Here is an 18,506-nt window from a genome sequence, read left to right as displayed (position 1 = left end):
TACATGCTGCTTCCCAGGCAATCCTTGAAAACACGCTAAGTGGGAAAAGCTGGTCACAAAAGACCACCCGCTGTGGGTTCCCCTTCTATGAAATGTCCAGAATAGGCAAGCCCATAGAGACAGAAGGCAGATCGGTGGTTGCCTAAGACTAGGGAGGAGGGGGGGTTGGGCTACAGAGTTTCTTCTGGGGGTCGATGACCATGTTCTAAAACGGATTCTGGTGATGGTTGCAACAACTCGGTGAATATACTGAAAGCCGTTGAATGGTGCACTTAAACAAACAAACAAAACACGCTGCTCTCGTGGACCGACATTCTTGCAGCAGAGCCAGGCAGAAAATAAAATAATAAGCAAAATACATAGCACGCTAGATGCTGGCCCGTTCTGTGGAAGGGGTGGGAAGCGTGGGCTGAGTTGTAGTGTTGGGGCGGATTTTTTTTTTTCCCTTTGAACTTTTTATTCTGAAACATTGCCAGTCAACAGAGAAGTTGTCAGCCTAGAACCGGGGACAGGTGTGTACCTTTCAGGATATGCTCCGGTTGCCTGCGGCCACGTGTGCTACGTGAGTGTCTATATATGCTCGTGGTACCGCTGTCATCACCGTTACTGATGGAACACATGGGAATCAGTTGCAGACACAATGCGCCTTCATCCCTAAAGGCTGCATACAATAGGGATCTCATGAGACGCGGCCTTTCCCCATCCACGATCACGCTCGGGAAATCCAGCGCTGTTGTGTTCCCGGCCTCTAACCCACGGCCCATGCTCGGGTTGCATCAGTCATCCCGAGAATATCCTTGGCCACCGTGTCTTCTGCTCCAACATCCGCTCAGGCGCCCTCATGGCGTTCTGTTGTCCTGTCTCTAGTCTCCTTTCATCTGGAACAGTCCCTCCACCGTTCTTTGTCTTCCATGGCACGGCAGTGATGAGTTCAGGCCAGTCATCTTGCGGAAAGAACCTCCCTCAGTCCGGGCTGCACAGTGTGTCCTCACGCTTGGATCCAGGTGGTGCATTTCGGGTGGGAATTCCTCAGCGGGAGTGCTCAGGCTGCTTGATGCGGCCGTGAGGAGCCGTCAGGGGATCAGGGAGGTCATTGCCGAGGACAGGCCAGCAGAACCCTGAGTGATGAGGACGGGGACCCCTTCGTCACAGTGGCTTCGGCGAAGCAGCCAACTCCGCCGAGGCCGTCTCCACCTCGGTTCAGTGAGGACCCTAGGGTACCAGCCTCACAGCAGCGACTCGAGGACTTGCTGAGATCACAGAATAAGCTTTCTGAGCCCCACGCATGAAGCCAAGAGAATTTCCCAAAGGGCCAGACCTGCCTCTCACCTGCCCCAGGCCCTTGCCACCTCCTGTTGTCCCAGTTTCCCCACCAGGCACCCCAAGCCTTGCTGGGTGAAGGAGACATGCAGCTGGGGGCAGATCCCTGCTCTGTCATTTCCTTGCTGAGTGACATTGAACAAGTCCCTTTCTGAACCTCCGTTTCCCCACCTGTAAGATGGGGACAGTTACAGCCAGACTGGGTGTGTGAAGCCCTTCACAGGGACCTGGCATCTGCCCAGGGTGTCATGCTCGGGAGCTGCCCTGGTGGTGGTGTCCGTGGCCTGATGGCTACTTCTCACCATCACGTGACAGAGGCGGCGTGGAGTGGTGGTTACACAGCAGCACAGGCTCCGGGCCTTGACTGCCTGGCTTTGAACCCTGGCCCTGCCACTTCCTGGCTGCACAGTCCCAGAGCAAGTGACTTAACCTCTCTGGGCCTCAGTTTCCTTGTCTGGAAAACGGGGCGTCCTAACCCTGCTTCACAGCATCCTTGTGAACACATGTCATATGTGTAAAGCGCTGAGAACGCTGCCCAGCACCGGGTGAGTGCTCTGAAAGCGATCCTCGTTACTATGAAATATTCACGACCCTTCAGGCTGTGATGATCTGCAGGCTCCCCAGGCACAGGCCGCATCCAGCCCTTTTAGGAGAAGGCCCCCGAGGGAGCTCCCAGCCCAGGCCCTGGCAGAGGGCTCCACCCCAAGAGGCCCCTTGCCCCATTCACCCTACCGTCCATTTTCTGTCTACCTCCATTCTTTATTCAGGATGGAAGGGGCTCTCCCTACTGCCATGCCGTGGAGCGTGGGACTTATGTTTTCTCTCATAACCTTGGCAGGGCCCTCCTAAAAGGCCCTTAAAGAAAAAAAGTCAGCATATAAATCAGTGCTCATTCTTTGAAACTGCCAGGGCCTCATAGCTTTTTGGAAAGCCATGGGGGATGGGGGGCAGGATGCCCCTCTCTCCTCCCCTTTTGTAAACCTAGTATTAAAAAAGCACTTGCGGGTACTTCCCTGGTGGCGCAGTGATTGGGACTCCGCCTGCCAATGCAGGGGACGTGGGTTCGTGCCCTGGCCCGGGAGGATCCCACATGCCACAGAGCAACTAAGCCCGTGTGCCACAACTACTGAGCCTGCGCTCTAGAGCCTGTGAGCCACAACTGCTGAGCCCACGTGCCACAACTGCTGAGGCCCGCACGCCTAGAGCCCGTGCTCTGCAACAGAGGCCACCGCAATGAGAAGCCCATGCACTGCAACGAAGAGTAGCCCCCACTCGCCGCAACCAGAGAAAGCCCGCCTGCAGCAACGAAGACCCAATGCAGCCAAAACTTAATTAATTAATTAATTTAAAAAAAACACTCGCGGAATCCCTGGCGGTCCAGTGGTTAGGACTCCGCGCTTTCACTGCCGAGGGTCCAGGTTCGATCCCTGGTGCTGGAACTAGGATCCCACAATCCATGAGGTACGATCAAAAAAAAGGCACTTGCTCTGGACATGACTCGTGCTAGGCATTTACTCCTACAGGCTCACTCCTACCCTGGCCTGGGGAGTGAGTGCTGTGATCCCTGTTGACAGACACGGACACTAAGGCCCCAGGGGCTGACTCACCGACCCACCTCCCCCCTTATCTGGCTGATAGAACTCGCCCTCTCTGTAAGATTAACTCAGAGTGAAAAGTTATATCACTTTTTAAAAAAACTTTTTTGAAAACCGCTGCATCTATGACAACGTTCCCGTTTTACAGGTTGAAACTGAGGTCGGGAAAAGTGGTGGGGTTTTTCCCACTGCATCAGGGCTGGGACTTGGAGCTCCTATCACTTTTGTCGGGGGATTGGGAGAAAGATGTGTGTGTGTGTGTGTGTGTGTGTGTAATGAAAACGGGTGGGGAGGCGGGGCGGACCCCTCCCCCAGTAACCCCATCCCCCCAGGAGCTGCGAGAGCGAGTCCTCAGAGGGAAGTACCGGGTCCCTTTCTACATGTCAACAGACTGTGAGAGCATCCTGCGGAGATTTTTGGTGCTGAACCCAGCGAAACGCTGTACTCTCGAGGTAAGCTAAGCCTCCAGCCCCGCACCCCTCCCACTGAAGCCTCCTTGACTGACACTATTCCTCCCTCTCCCGTGCCCGACCCGCTGCTGGAAGGTGAGGGGAGACAGGCAGCCCAGGAAAAGGCTCCCAGGCCCGTCCTGACACCGCCCCCCAAACAGCCTCGCCCACTCCCCAACATGCCAGTAATTAGCTAATGAACTCCTAGAATGATCACAGGGTGCCAGGGACCCAGATGATGCGGAGGAGGAAGGGTGGCTTCAGGAGGCTTCAGCTGGGTGGGTGAGGGATAGGGCGAGGAGGTGCTAGCTCTCAGGAAGCTCTCGATTCTGGGGTGCTAGGCCTTGGAGGTGGGGGCAGGGCAGGGCAGGAACCCCATTCGGGGGCCTGTGTGGGAGGTGGGAAGCTATATTTTTCCCAGTTCCTTCTGACATCTCTCTTTCCCCTTCCCTGTCCTGCTCCCGATTCCTGTAGCAAATCATGAAAGACAAATGGATCAACATCGGCTATGAGGGTGAGGAGTTGAAGCCATACACAGAGCCCGAGGAGGACTTCGGGGACACCAAGCGAATCGGTGAGGGTCAAGGAGAGCAGAGCCATAGGCCCCAGAGCCAGGGGTAGGAGCTTCCCAGCACCTACCCCTTTGGTTAGTGCATCACAGAAGTTTGCAAGGCAATTGGGGAGAGCAGAGAAGTCTGGGCTCCAGTCCCTGTGCCGCTACTTTCTAGCTGTGTGACCCAGGGCCGGTGGCTTCCCCTCTCTGTGCTTCTGTTTCTTCATCTATAAAACGGGATAATCAGAGGGCCTATCTCATAAGTTTGTTATGAATATTCAATGAATGAATTTATATAAAGCACTTATATCAGGCATGTAATAAGTGCTTTTGTGTTAGCTTTGACTATTAAGACACAGGAAATCACAGTCACTTCCAGAAGAGTTTGGTCAAAGCCATCAGTAATCTGCATGTTTGAGAAAAACTCCCACCTTGGCACATGCCTCACCCTCCACCCATTTGGTCCCAATCCCTTCAGCCTGGAGCCCTCGAACATTTGACCCCAAAAGCATTAGCCCTGGAAGAGCCCCTTAGGAACCATCCAGTAACCTTCATTCTACAGCTGAGGAAACCAAGGCCACCATCAGATCTGACTGTATTAATCAGGACTTCCTGGTTGCAAGTAACAGAAAACCCAAGCCATTCTGGCTTAAACCAGATAATAATAATAGGTTGAACCATGTGAAATTGCCATTGTAATAGCTCAAAAATTGTTAATACCAGCAATTTCATGTGTTTTAATCTAATAGTGGTGTTATTCATTCACATAACTGAAAAGGCCAGGGTATATCAGCCTTCAGGCACAGCTGGATCCAGGTGCTCAGAGACAGTTGTTAGGGATCTTCTCAGTGGTGGCTTCTTTCCCAGGCAGCTCTCCCCGCCAGGAGCAAGCTGACAGCAGCATATCCTAGTGGCCTGGACACCCCATCAGGAAGAGAAGCCACTTTCCTCATGTTCCAATAGAAGCCCTAGGGCGGTGCCCATTGACTACCCCTGAACCAGTCAATTTGACCTTGGGGATGGAACACTTTTATTGGCCAGAACTGGGTCATATGTCCACCCTAACCAATCACTGTGGCTCTGGGTATGGAGCATTCTGATTGGCCATACCTGGGTCATCTGCCCAACCTGAACCAATCAGTATGGCCTTGGGGATGGGACACTCTGATGGTCCAGACCTGAGTTATATGCCTGCCCTTGGGGCTTGCAGCAGGCAGGAGTCAGCCAGGTGATCTGAGCTGGGAAGAAATGTTCTTCCAAGGAAAATCAGGGTGCTGCTGGCAGAAGGAGGAATGGATACTGGACAAGCCAAAGCGCAGGCATTATGTGATGCAGAAATGAGTGGAAGGGAAGGATCTGGGGAGACTGAACCGCCTCTCCATCCCCCTCTCCCAGAGGTGATGGTGGGTATGGGCTACACGCGGGAAGAAATCAAAGAGGCCTTGACCAGCCAGAAGTACAACGAAGTGACCGCCACCTACCTCCTGCTGGGCAGGAAGACTGAGGTCAGAAGGCGTCAGGGACGTTTGGGATGCGCGATGCCCAGGGTGGGGGGACTTCTGGGGCAGAGGGGACAGGGGCTGAGGTTCCTCATCTGTCATCTTCCTGCAGGAGGGTGGGGACCGGGGCACCCCGGGGCTGGCCCTGGCACGGGTGCGGGCGCCCAGCGACACCACCAATGGAACAAGCTCCAGTAAAGGCACCAGCCACAGCAAAGGGCAGCGGAGCTCCTCGTCCACCTACCACCGCCAGCGCAGGCACAGCGACTTCTGTGAGTGACGGCCCCACACCCCCACGCGCCCTCCCTGGTCCCAGGGCCTCGGACCCGCGTTACGTCAGGGCTCTCTGGCTGGCAAGCGGCAGAAACCTGCTCGCGCCACCTGCAGCGAAGGGAGGAGTGCCTTATAAAGGGGCAGGGACACTGCGTGAAATTTGGAGGCAGTCAGGCTCAGTAAGGGGTTAGAAACTGGAAAAGCAGCCAGACCCAGAGCAGACACTCTGTGTCTTGCTTCTTCTCTGCTCGTCTGTTTTTTCCTTTCTTTCTTACATATCCTGCCTTATCTTTTTCCCAGTCTCTTAACTCCTTACAACTCGGTTTTAGAGGCCAGCTCAAATAATAGCTGGAATCTCTTTGGTCCACTTGATATCAGGGTCCAGTTGGGATTAATCCACTTGACTAGGACACAGGATGACACATTGTACAAAATGGCTGCTGAGAGCCTGCCCTCTGGCCTCTCCTCCTTACATACTAGTGGGAAGGGAGTGGGCAGACACCTGATTGTATCCCACATTCTGCAACTAACATATATCTCATCCCCTGCAGACAATAGACCCACCACCACTACCACCACAAATGAGACGTGGGAACTTCCAAGAGGTCTCTTGCCTATACCCTCATCAAATGTTAATCATCCCCACTATTTTTCAACAGCTTTATTGAGATATAGTTCACATACATTGAAAGTGTGCAGTTCAGTGGCGTTAGTATAGTCACAGATTTGTGTATCCTTCACCACAGTCAACTTTAGAACATTGTCAGTACCCCATAAAGAAACTCCATAACCCTTATTCATCTATTTCAAATCTCCCATCCAGCCCAACCTTCAGCCCCTGACAACCACTAATCTATTTACTATCTCTGTAGATTTTCCTAGTCTGGACATTTCATATAAATGGAATCATACAGTATGTGACCTTTTGTGACTGGATTCTTTCACTTAGCATCATGTTTTCAAGGTTCATCTGTATCATAGCAGTATCAGTGCTTCATTTCTTTTTATGGCCGAATAATATTCCATTGCATGGATATACCATATTTTGTTTATCCATTCATCAACTGAGGGTCATTTGGGTTGTTTCCACCTCTGGTTATTGTGAATAGCATTACTGTGTACATTCATGTACAAGTTTTTGTGTAGATGTATGTTTTCATTTCTCTTGGGCAAGTACCTAGGAGTGGAATTGCTGAGTCATATGGTAACTCTACGTTTAACAGTTCAGGAACTGCCAAGGTGATTTCCAACTTTCCGTTATTTTTGCAGCCCTACTTCTCTCTAGGGGTGAAATTCTTTACTCTGGGACGGGCACTAGTACAGGGAGAGGGGAGTCAGGGAAGCTTAGCATCAGTCCTGAGCAGAACCTGCTTTGTTCTGGATGGTCAAGCCGTTCCCCTCCCCTGGATCTCCTTTTCCCCACCTATAAAATAGCGAGATTGGCCCAGAGAGTCCCTAAGAAGCTTGTGACTCCAGCATCCTACGGTTAGAACATGGTAACCTTTAAAAATAACCCACATGGAGACCTTCTGGGTTCTGGGGTTCTCAGGATAAAAGATGGTTTATGAGTGTCCTGTGTCCATCGTTGTAGAGCTTGTTATGGTTCTGGGACTTTTGCGCATTAAGTTTCCTGAGGATTTAACATGCAGAAGTTCTGACTCTCTGAAGTTCTAGAACAAGTTTAACCCCCGGGTTCTAAAACTAAATTCCCAAGATGTTCTAAAGGACAAAATTTGTTTTGGTTTGTTTTTGAAACTGTTACACTCACATCCTTCAAAACTTGATAGCGCAGGAAGGGTAGATGGTAAAAAAGTCTTTGTCCTACACGTATCTCGCAGCCCCCAGTCTTCCTTGGAGGCAGCCACCGTTACCGGTTTTATATCAATTCTTTCAGAGAAGTTTCATTCATATATAAATATATAAAGAGAAAGATGTGAAAACAAGGAGAAAGAGAAAAATTTTTAAATGCATAAAGATGGATAAATACAATATTAATATACTATAAAGATATATTCCCCCCTTTTAATAGAAATGATAGCCTTTGGGCAACATTCATTTATAAACAAGTATAGATAAATAGGTATAGTTAAACACTTCTCCCCCTTTTTTTTTTTTTTTTTTTTTTGCGGTACACAGGCCTCTCACTGTTGTGGCCTCTCCCATTGTGGAGCACAGGCTCCGGATGTGCAGGCTCAGCGGCCATGGCTCACGGGCCCAGCCACTCCGCAGCATGTGGAAACTTCCCAGACCAGGGCACGAACCCACGTCCCCTGCATCGGCAGGCGGACTCTCAACCACTGCGCCACCAGGGAAGCCCTTTTCCCCCTTTTTATACACATGATAGCCCACTGTAGACCTCATACCTTGCCTTGCCTTTTCTACCTCACAATCTATCTTGAAGATCTTTCTGTATTGGAACATTTTTTATAGTTGCATAGTATTCCATTGTGTGACAATATCTTGACTTACTTAGTTATCCCCATATTAAGGGGCATTTAGCCTGTTCCCAATCTTTTGGCCTGAAAAAAAAAAAAAAAAAAAAGAAGGATGCAGTGAATAACCTGTATGTGTGTCATGTCATTTATGTGGAGCTTCTGGGTCAGTATATATGTTGTCACTTAGATATTATCAGAATGGCCCATGCAAAGGTTGTAGCCTATGTGAGGAATTCTAAGGTTCTAAGGATCATCTAGAGTATGTTTTGGCTTTTCCAGGTGACGCCAACCCTAAACTGTCCCCTCCCTCTACCAGGTGGCCCATCCCCTGCACCCCTGCACCCCAAGCGCAGCCCAACCAGCACAGGGGAGGCAGAGCTGAAGGAGGAGCGCCTGCCAGGCCGGAAGGCGAGCTGCAGTGCCGCGGGGAGCGGGAGCCGAGGGCTGCCCCCCTCCAGCCCCATGGTCAGCAGCGCCCACAACCCCAACAAGGCAGAGATCCCAGAGCGGCGGAAGGACAGTACGAGCACCCCTGTGAGTGGAGGGGCTGGGGGATGGGACCAGGGGTGCCACCACCTGTGGCCCAGCCTATCGATGCCACCTGGGTCACATTTTTCAGACTCTGCCGTTTCCCATCCTGTTCCCCAGACCACCACATGGGACTCTTTGTTTTATCCATTCAGTCGTTCACTCAACAGACATTTATTGAGTGCTCTCTCTGCCTAAGCTTGTACTTGATTCTAGTGTATAAATTAGGATTCAGTGTCAGAAAGAAGTACTCTGTGCTTTCGACGGGAAGGAATTAATACGGGGAATTAGGTGTGGTGCTTACACAATTGTAGGAAGGGCTGGAGGGGCAGGCAATAGACAAGACCTACAAGAATGACATATTGCCACAGCAGAATTGACCCACCAAGGGAGCTGCCGCCTCTGAGGCCACCTCTAGCTCTGTTGAATTCAAGAACATACAGTCATGGCTGCAATGCAAGACTCAGAAACTTCATTCTCCAGAAGAAGAGCCTCTGCTGCCCAGAAGTCTGGAGAACCGGCACTGGTGCCCTGCTGAAGCAAAGACCCTCATCTCACGGATTTGCCTGTGTGAGCCCAAGTCAAAGGGGGCAAGAAAGTGGCTGCCACCCCTTTTCCACCTTGCAGATCATGAGTGCAAAGATTGGCAGAACCCATTCATATCCAGAACCTGGGCTGCAGAGGAGTTTCTGGGGAATGTAGCGTTCAGCTTTGTTGCTTCTACAGCTCCTTAGTATAACATAATACAAGCTAAGGGAACCAAAATATCCTCCTCATCAGAGACAAGGATGGAGACAAGTTACAGGAAGGTGGTCAGGACGCTGAAGCTACATAGACCAGAGTTTGAATTACATTGATGAGCTGTGTGACCTTGAGCAAGTAACTTCCCCTCTCTGAGCTTCACTGCTCCACCCTGTGAAAATGAGCTCATCAAAAACGTGGGTTGTTGGGAGGATCTTGTACAGTCTTCACACAGTGTCTGGCTCAGTAAGCACTCAGTGAATGAGAACTGTTGTAATTGTTGAAATAAACCCACACTTTAAGAAAGTAGAAGAGGAACAGCAAATTACCCCCCGACCCTGCGCACCCAGAAAAGCAGTAGAAGGAAGAAAATAATAAAGAGAAGAAAAGAAATCAATAAAGGAGAAAACAGATGTACCCTAGAGAAAATCAACAAGCCAAAGTCTGATTCTTTGAAACGATTAATAAAATCAATGGACCCCTAGCAAGACTAATTAATAAAAAAGACAGTACGTGACATTGTAAATCAACTATACTTCAATTAAAAAAACTAAAAGAAAAAATACAGCAAACACAAAATTACCACTATCAGAAGTGAAAAAGGGAACTTTGTTCTAACATAAAAAGGTAGTAAGATGGCATTAGGAACTACTCTATGCCAATAAATTTGACAACTTAGACAAAACGGACAAATGTCTTTAAAAACACAGTTAACCAAAACTGACACGAGAAGAAATAGAAAACCTGAACAGTCTCAACATCTTCCCATAAAGAAAACTCCAGACCCAGATGGCTTTAAGCTGGTGGAAGTCTTCCACACACTGAAAGAAGGAATAATACCCAACTTAGGCAGACTTCCAGAGGGGAGAAAGAGGGATCGCTTTCCAACACATTTTGTGAGGCAACAGAATCCTGATATGCCATTCCTGTCCTCGGAGAGCTCGGTGCAGTAGGGGCTGGGGACCACAGATGTGGTCAATCAGAGTGATCAAGGCTGTAGCAGGGAGTGCAGCTGACTCAGCCTGGGGCCAGGGCACGGATATATGATGAACTGACAAGATACCTAAGAGTGAGTCAGAGGGAAAGACAGGAGGAATAACCAAGCAGATAAGACAGCACGTGCAAAGGCCTTTATGAGGAGAGACAGCACGGCATGAATAAGTATGTTTTTCAAAGTTTAACGTGGCTAGAGGTGGGGGAGAGCTGGGAGAGGAGAGGGGGGCGAGGCTGCCCCCTGGGAACCTTCCCTGACCTTCTCTCCTCCCAGCTCCAAGGCCTTCTATGACTCTCAGCCTACATGGCTGGGATGGCCCACTAACCCTTCATGTCTTTAGCCAAAGTACAATAAACCACCTACTCGCTTTCAGTTCACACACAGGCCCCTGCCTCATTCCTTTTATTTTTATTTATTTCTTTATTATTATTATTTTTGGGCTGCGCCTTGCAGCATGCGCAATCTTAGTTCCCCGACCAGGGATCGAACCCGGCCCCCTGCATTGGGAGCACGGAGTCTTAACCACTGGACTGCCAGGGAAGTCCTCCCTGCCTCGTTCCTAATGAGGGAGGCCATAGAGGGTAAAGGGGGATTAAGGGGTGTCCCTTTGCTCCCTCACTCTCCTCCCGGCCTTGTCTCCTGCAGAACAACCTCCCCCCCAGCATGATGACCCGCAGAAACACCTACGTTTGCACAGAACGCCCGGGGGCTGAGCGCCCATCCCTGTTGCCAAATGGCAAAGAAAACAGGTATGGAGGGAGGGCAGCAACAGGGAGGGGGCAGTGGGGTGTAGGTGAGCAGGGCCCCCTTGATCTCAGATGATAGATGCGGGGAGGGGCGCCATGGGGACTGGGGAGTCTGTGTCTGCCCTTCCCTTGGCAGAATCTACCCACGTCCTCCCTCTCCCAGACTCCCCTGAAAATCCTCCACCCTTAATTAATTAGTCATCAGCACCAGGAAAGCAGTCTGCCCCATTCTCTGCCTACGAGCCTTGGGAACCTGAGTTGATTCTTTTTTTTTTTTTTTGAATGATCCATTTTTAGAGCTGGAGAGAAGCCCCAGATTGTCACAGCTTCAACATCCTCTGGTTGGCTGGGTTTCAAACTTCTTTGCCTGAGTCTGTTCGGTCTCTTTCAGCTGGCATGTGAGGGAAACCAGCACAGACTGGCTGGAGCATAAAAAGGGAATGAATTGGTTCACATCACAGTTCAAGTCTGGGAGTGGGGCAGGCTTCAGGATAGTGACACTGCCGCCCACCAGGACTGGCAGGCATGACGCCGAGGTGCCCTCTGGGAAGCACCTGATAAACAGATGCAGGTGTTACTCTTTGGAGGGGCAAGGTAATGGAGTGGTTGAGGGCAGTGATTCTGTGGCTCCTCAGCTCTGAGTTTGAATCTTGCCTCTTAGCTCTTCGGCAGGTGTCTGAGCCTCCATTTCCTCCTGTGTAAGATGGGGCTGATGTTCTCTGCCTCCAGACCCTATTAGAGGGAGCCAGTGGAGATCAGGTGTGTCCTTGTACCTGGCACAGGGTCTGAGACACAGAAGGCATTTGATGAGTACGAGCTTTTTTGTGGTTGTTAAATAAAAATAAGAACAGCCAACATGTTTCAAGCAGTAACCATGTGCCAGGCCTCTGTACATTAGCTAGTTGAATGCCCCTAACAATTCTATGAGGTCGATCCTGGTATCTCCATTTTACAGGTGAGGAAATGAGGCATAGATAGCTTAAGTAACTTGTCCAAGGCCACACAGCTGGTAAGTCAAGGAGCAAAGATTCCAGACTGACTCCAGAATCTGTACTTGGAATCACTATAACATATGGCCTCCCAGTTCTGGCCGAGAGATAGTGTATAGTTAGATTATAGATTCAGGAATGAAAAGACCCCAGAGTGCAGTGGATGAGACGGAGGTTTAGTCCTCTGTGATGCAACCATCCAGAGGTAGGAGGGGGTGTCCTCCAAGGATTCAGGACCAATTTCAACATGAGGCTGCAGCTCTGGACCTGAGGCCACTGCACCAGTTACCACTGTTTCGCAACCAGCAAGTAGGGTGGAAAGAAAGTGGAGTGCAAACTGCTTTCTTTTTAGAGGCATGACCCAGAAATGGTACAAAGCACTTCTGTTTATATTCTGTTGGCCAGAGCATGGTCACATGACCACCCCGAGCTGCAAGGGAGGCTGGGAAATGTAGTATCTGGCTGGGCAGCCATGTGCAATGTTCATACTCTAAGGGGTTTGGTCACTAAGAGTAAAACAAGGTGTATGGATTCTGGGAGAGAGGTAGTGGTATCTGCCAATCAGGGCTCCCTCTTTGAGATCCAGGCTCGTCCCGGCTCCCTAGGGTAGAAACTGGAGGTCTGGCTCCTGCTGTCAGGACTGGGAGCCTCAGCGGGCCTAGAGGAGGGCCCTGGGTTAGTGGATCCACCTCTGCCCACACAGCATCTTGAGAGAGTTAGGGAGAGGGTGCCTTCCTCTTTCTTTTCACCTGTTGAAACGTTTTCATAATGAATGTAGGTCCCCTTGAGGTTCACATCTATTCCTTTCCCGCGATTGAATAATAGCAAAGTGTTTGCACAGTTGGTTTGGTTCCTGAGGTTTGGATGGCAAATGGCAAGGGATTCATCCAAACATGTATCTGACTCTATTCAATTGCCGAGTTTGGAGAGAGGAGAATTGGGATAGGGGACAGATGGGAGGGGGCAGGGTTTAAAGAAAGGATAGTTTGAAGGAGGGATGACTTAGGAGTTGAGACGAGGTGGTAAGACAATACTAGGGTTGCACAGCGCACAGCCTGCACAATGTACGCAGCAGCCCTGTCTCTGAGCTCCAGGTTGCTAGAGGTTTCTGATCTCAGGAATGACGAGTGGAGAAGCAGGCGGCTGGGGACTTGGCCTGCCTCAAGGCCCCACCCTGACTTGTACCTCTCTGCCCACAGCTCGGGGACCCCACGGGTGCCCCCCGCCTCCCCCTCCAGTCACAGCCTGGCTCCCCCATCAGGGGAGCGGAGCCGCCTGGCACGCGGCTCCACCGTCCGCAGCACGTTCCACGGTGGCCAGGTCCGGGACAGGCGGGCAGGGGGCGGGGCAGGTGGGGGCGTGCAGAATGGGCCCCCCGCCTCTCCCACACTGGCCCATGAGGCCGCACCCCTGCCCACTGGGCGGCCCCGCCCCACCACCAACCTCTTCACCAAGCTGACCTCCAAACTGACCCGAAGGTGAGCCCCACGGGATGTGGGGTCTGGGGAGCGGGATGGGGGGCTGACGGGGCCTAACCTGTCTTCTGCTCTACTCTGCCTCTGTATCCCCACGTCTCCTCCTCTTCCTCCGTCACCCTTCGCCTCCCTCCTCACGCTGCAGGGTTACCCTCGATCCCTCTAAACGGCAGAACTCTAACCGCTGTGTTTCGGGCGCCTCTCTGCCCCAGGGATCCAAGATCAGTAAGTCCCCTCCCCCCTCTGCTTTCACTGGCTCTGCCTCTCTATCTGCATGTCTGACCTGTGTGCGGGCCTGGCGGGAGGGGGCGCTGTGAGTCGGGTAGGGGCTCTGGTGGTTCATTTCCTCACTCAGTTAATAAACAATAGTCTGGCCTCTGGAGCCAGGCTCTTGGGGTTCAGACCCGAACTCCTCTGAGTGCCCTTGAGCAAATGACCTAACTTCTCTGGGCCTTACTTTCCCCTTCCCTGAAGTGGGGATAGTCATAACCGTACCTTCCTCCTAGGGTTGTCGTGCGGTGAGCTATATCGCTAAGCGCGCTGATGCACGGACCGAGCTTAAAATCCTGCCTCGGAAAATGCTTTATAAATATTCACTATTACTATTCTTTGAGTGTCTCCTGTGTGCCTGGCACCATCGTGGGCCCAGAGTAAAGTGAACAAAAGGGATAAAATCCCTGCCCAGGACATTCTACTAGGGGACCCAGACAGTAAACAATAACTTAGTAAAATATATGTACTGTCAGGTGGTGGCAAGCACTAAGGAGAAACAGGAAGCAAGGAAGGGGCGCCAGGGCTGTGGGGAAGGGAGGGCGCGGCTATACATGGGGCAGGCCTCACTAAGGAGGCTTCATTTGAGTACAGCCTGAAGGAGGGGTGTGTGTGTGTGTGTGTGTGTGTGTGTGTGTGTGTGTGTGTCCTTCTGTATGTAGGTATGTGTCTCTGCCCACCCCCGCCCTCTTTTGTCTTCCAAATCCTTCAGTATCTTTCCTTCAACCTGCACTAACCATTTCAGACGGGGCTCCCCTTCTGGGCATGGAGAGGGAGATCAAATCCTGACTCCCAGCCCTCTCCAGCCCAGCTCCATACAGCAGGGGGGGACCAGGGCTGAGGCAGGGGCTGCCCAGAGTCCTGGAACCAGTGGGTTGAGGGAGAGGCCCCTATGTCCAGATTAGACACTCTTCCCCCCTCCCCTCCCCTAGGGTCACAGACGAACCTGAGAGAATCGGGGGACCTGAGGTCACAAGGTGAGTGCATGTGCCTCCCCTGAGTGCCACACCAGCCCCTCCCGTTTTGCCTGTCTCAGACCCCACTGGTGTAAGTACCTCACCAGACCCTTAGATGGGGCCCAAGCCTCATCCTCATCCTCCAAGGCCAACTTCCTGAAATGTCCCTATGACCCTCCCTTCTCTGCTGGCTCCTGTTACCCACCCTGCCCCCTTGATTTCCTCTCATTTCCACCTCCATCCCTGAGCATTATCCCTTGACCATCTTTAACTTCAGCCTCTCCCATCTCTAACCCACTCCGCCCCCTGTTGACACCACACCTCCTTTCCCCTCTCATCCAATGAGGCACAAGGGTTGCCAACAGCTCTGGGCCATTGTAGAAACCCTAGTGGAAATAAAGAGCCTCCCCGGCAGTTCCAGCAGTCCCAGGACCAAATCTCATTGGCTGGAAATGGGTCACATGTCCATCCCTAAACCCATGCCTGGGACCAGAAGGGTGGAGTATTCTGATTGGTCATACTTAGTGGTATGCTCATCTTTGAACCAATCACAGTGACCACGGGGGTTGCATGCTCTCATTGACCGGAAGTGAGTCATGTGTTCACCCTTGTGTTCATGCCCCACCTAAACCAGAAAGACTAGATCTGCAGTGCCTCTCAAGGGGAACACTCTTTGTATTTTAGGCAAGACATTTCTTTGTTAGGCAGGACCTTCTCACACATTGCAGAATATGTGTCATTCCTGAACCTCCTGCCCAACCTAATAAATGCTGGCATTGCTCCCATCCCAAGACATTTTAACAGTCAAAAAGCCCCCAGAAGTTTCCTAATATCCCTTGGGGGACAGTACTGCTCCCAGGTGAGAACCCCTAGTCTAGAGTAAGGTAGGTTGGTCCTTCAAGGGAAAATGATTATTACCAGAAGAAGGATATATCAGTTAGGAGACAAGCTGAGCTGCTATAGCAAAGAGACCCCAAAATACAAACAGGAATAACCTTCTCTCACACACAAACCCTGTGTCCAGGCCGGGCTGGCAGGGCCACTCTGTTCCTGAGGCCATTCAGTGTGTTCCCAGGGCTCTTACATCCCCACCCCTAGAGCCCCGTCATTCTCACGGCCCAGGCTAGCTCGTGCTGCAGCCTCACAGGAGGTGGGACAGGAGAGTCCAGGGCGTGCAGTTTCCTTTGAAAAGGGTGACGTGGGGTTGCACCCATCGCTTCCACGCACATCCGGGAATTTGGAGACAAGACCACACCTGGCTGCAGGGGAGGCTGGGAAATGTAGTCTCCAGCTGATAGCTATAGGTACAGCTGATACTCTGTCACTGGGGTAAAAGAGGTTTTGAGGAGATACCTAGGGATCTGTCCCAAAGTGGGAACAGTGGGTTACCTTCCTCTTCTCCCCCATCTTTAACCCCTAATATCTTCCCACCTCAGTTGCCATCTACCTTGGGATCAAACGGAAACCGCCCCCCGGCTGCTCCGATTCCCCTGGAGTGTGAAGCTGACCAGCTCGCGCCCGCCCGAGGCCCTGATGGCGGCTCTGCGCCAGGCCACGGCGGCCGCCCGCTGCCGCTGCCGCCAGCCACAGCCGTTCCTGCTGGCCTGCCTGCACGGGGGTGCGGGCGGGCCCGAGCCCCTGTCCCACTTTGAAGTGGAGGTCTGCCAGCTGCCCCGGCCAGGCCTGCGAGGAGTGCTCTTCCGCCGCGTGGCGGGCACTGCCCTGGCCTTCCGCACCCTCGTCACCCGCATCTCCAATGACCTCGAGCTCTGAGCCGTCATGGCCCTGGGTCCCCTCCTCTTTTCCTCTCCCACTTCGCTTCGGCAGGAGAGAAAGGGGGTCAAGGAGGGGATTCTCCCTTTGTCATCACTTCAGTTTCCCTGAAATCGGTCTGGGGGCAGAGATTGTCCCCTCTGCTGTTCTCTGGGGCCGCTGGGCAGGAGAGAAGAGCAAAGGGGCTTCACAGGGGAAGCTGGCGCCTTCCTGGAGCCTCCAGCTCGTCCTGTCCCCCCTCACCCTGCCGCGGGTACCTGAGGAAACTTTGGGGGCAGGGGGGGGCAGAAAGGGAAACAGGAAACTTCCATTCCCCCCAACAGCTCAAGAATTAGGCCTTGGGCAGGGGCAAGAAGAGTTGCTGAGCCTAAAGACTGGATGGAGAACTGGGGTGGGTGGGGTTGGGAGTGGGGGTCAGAGAGGCAGATTCCTTCCCCCCCCATCCCCTCCTGCTCGAACCCCCCTTTCCTGCCCCAGGCTGGCGCGGGGCACTTTGTACAAATCCTTGTAAATACCCCGCCCCCTCCCCTCTGCAGAGGCCTCCCGAGGAGCTGCCGCTCTCACCTCCGGTTTTTAAGTTATTACAGCCCCGCCCTCCTCCTGTCAGCCCCTCACCTGCAGCCTGTTGCCCAATAAACTTAGGAAGTCCCCCCTCCCCCACGCTGACCCTGGGGTCTTCCTTCCCTGCCCTCACCTGCAAGTGAGATGAAGAGGAGGTGTGTGACTGGGTCAGTGGTCTCTCCTTTCTGAGCCTCGGGCTTTCTCGTCTGCAGAATGGGAGTAGTGGGGGTGTGAGGGTCAAGGATGATGGTGGAAGAGGGCAGGACAGGACTCGGCCTCATCCACGAGGCCCCAGTTCCTATACCGGACCCCCGTTCATCCATTCACATACCCACCCACATGGTATACTGGACTCTAAGCCACTTCTTACTCCAGCAGTACATTTATTCAATAAACAGTCATTGACCGGTGCCTACTCCATGCCAGGCCCAGTGTGGACACGAGACCCAGGGAGCCCCTGTCTGTCGGGGCGGGAGGGGTGTTCTGATAGACACTAGAGAAACCATTGCTTTGGGGGCCACAGAAGAGAAAGTGAGGGGGTTGGGGGAAGGCACTCCAGAGGAACTGGTGCCGGAGTTGGGCTTTGAAGGATGAGTAGGAGTTGACCAGGTATTGCGTGTGCCCTGGACACAAGCCTGGAAGTGGCAGTGCATGGTATAGCTCAAAGAACTGTGGGTAATTTCAGGGTGGCTGCTATGTTGGGGGTGGGTGGAGAATGAGCAAGAGAAATGCTGTATTAGGACTCATAATCCGTCTACACTTAAGCAAAAAGGTATTTGTTTGCTCATCTCATAGGCCAGGGGTGCCTGACTTCGGGTACATCTGGATCTAGGCAGCAGGCAAGCTCACCTCTGCTTTTTTCAGTGTGAGATTCATTCTAGTAGTTTCATCCATCAGGCACTCCCTGATGGCAGTGATGACCCCAGCAGTTCCAAGCTCTCAACCTTCCAGCTTAGTTGCTGCAGCAGAAAGTCTGCTGATCTTAGATCATGTGATCGTCCCTGGACCAGCTGCTGTGACTCTGGAGTGGCCTGTGCCTAGAACTGGACTTAGAAGGGGCTCCCCAAAGGAAAGTCAAGAGTAGGAGTAGGAGAAGGGAAGTGGAAGCATGATAGACTTAAGCAGTAGAGGGCTGTCCGGTGCAGAAGGGTGGGGCTGCCTCACCTAGGGCCTTGTGGGCCAAAGGGAGCTGGGCTTTCATCCGAGGGCACTGGGGAGCCATGGAGGGTTGCATGCGGGGAAGAGGCTTAGTCAAACTGCCTCAGTTGCCCATTTAGAGCATAGTAGGGTCAACTGTTGTATTCTTCATGGAGCTGACAGGAAAGTCAAATGAGAAATGAAGGGTGGTA

At 52.2% G+C, this 18,506-nt stretch overlaps 1 protein-coding gene across 6 annotated transcripts in view; it reads left to right on the top strand.

Moving 5' to 3' along the window:
- Positions 1-17,577, top strand: part of MARK4 (microtubule affinity regulating kinase 4) — a 29,620-nt gene extending 12,043 nt beyond the window's left edge. For 3 of the 6 annotated variants that reach the window (XM_067718666.1, XM_067718667.1, XM_067718664.1), the window contains 9 exons: positions 3,248-3,367; positions 3,839-3,938; positions 5,313-5,422; positions 5,529-5,688; positions 8,441-8,658; positions 11,033-11,136; positions 13,322-13,600; positions 14,800-14,844; positions 16,260-17,577. In XM_067718666.1, the coding sequence (XP_067574767.1) occupies positions 3,248-3,367; positions 3,839-3,938; positions 5,313-5,422; positions 5,529-5,688; positions 8,441-8,658; positions 11,033-11,136; positions 13,322-13,600; positions 14,800-14,844; positions 16,260-16,596 (1,473 nt within the window). In that variant the 3' untranslated portion in view covers positions 16,597-17,577. Of the gene's footprint in view, positions 1-3,247; positions 3,368-3,838; positions 3,939-5,312; positions 5,423-5,528; positions 5,689-8,440; positions 8,659-11,032; positions 11,137-11,430; positions 11,475-13,321; positions 13,601-13,742; positions 13,823-14,799; positions 14,845-16,259 lie in introns of those variants that run through there. The other 3 variants (XR_010938965.1, XR_010938966.1, XM_067718665.1) reach the window with 3 other exon arrangements.
- The last annotated feature ends 929 nt before the right edge of the window (positions 17,578-18,506 follow it).

The sequence above is a fragment of the Pseudorca crassidens genome, chromosome 20, assembly GCF_039906515.1.
Source record: "Pseudorca crassidens isolate mPseCra1 chromosome 20, mPseCra1.hap1, whole genome shotgun sequence".
NCBI classification, from domain to species: domain Eukaryota; kingdom Metazoa; phylum Chordata; class Mammalia; order Artiodactyla; family Delphinidae; genus Pseudorca; species Pseudorca crassidens.
Note: the sequence above shows the minus strand (reverse complement) of the source record. Positions and strands in the feature narration are given on the sequence as shown.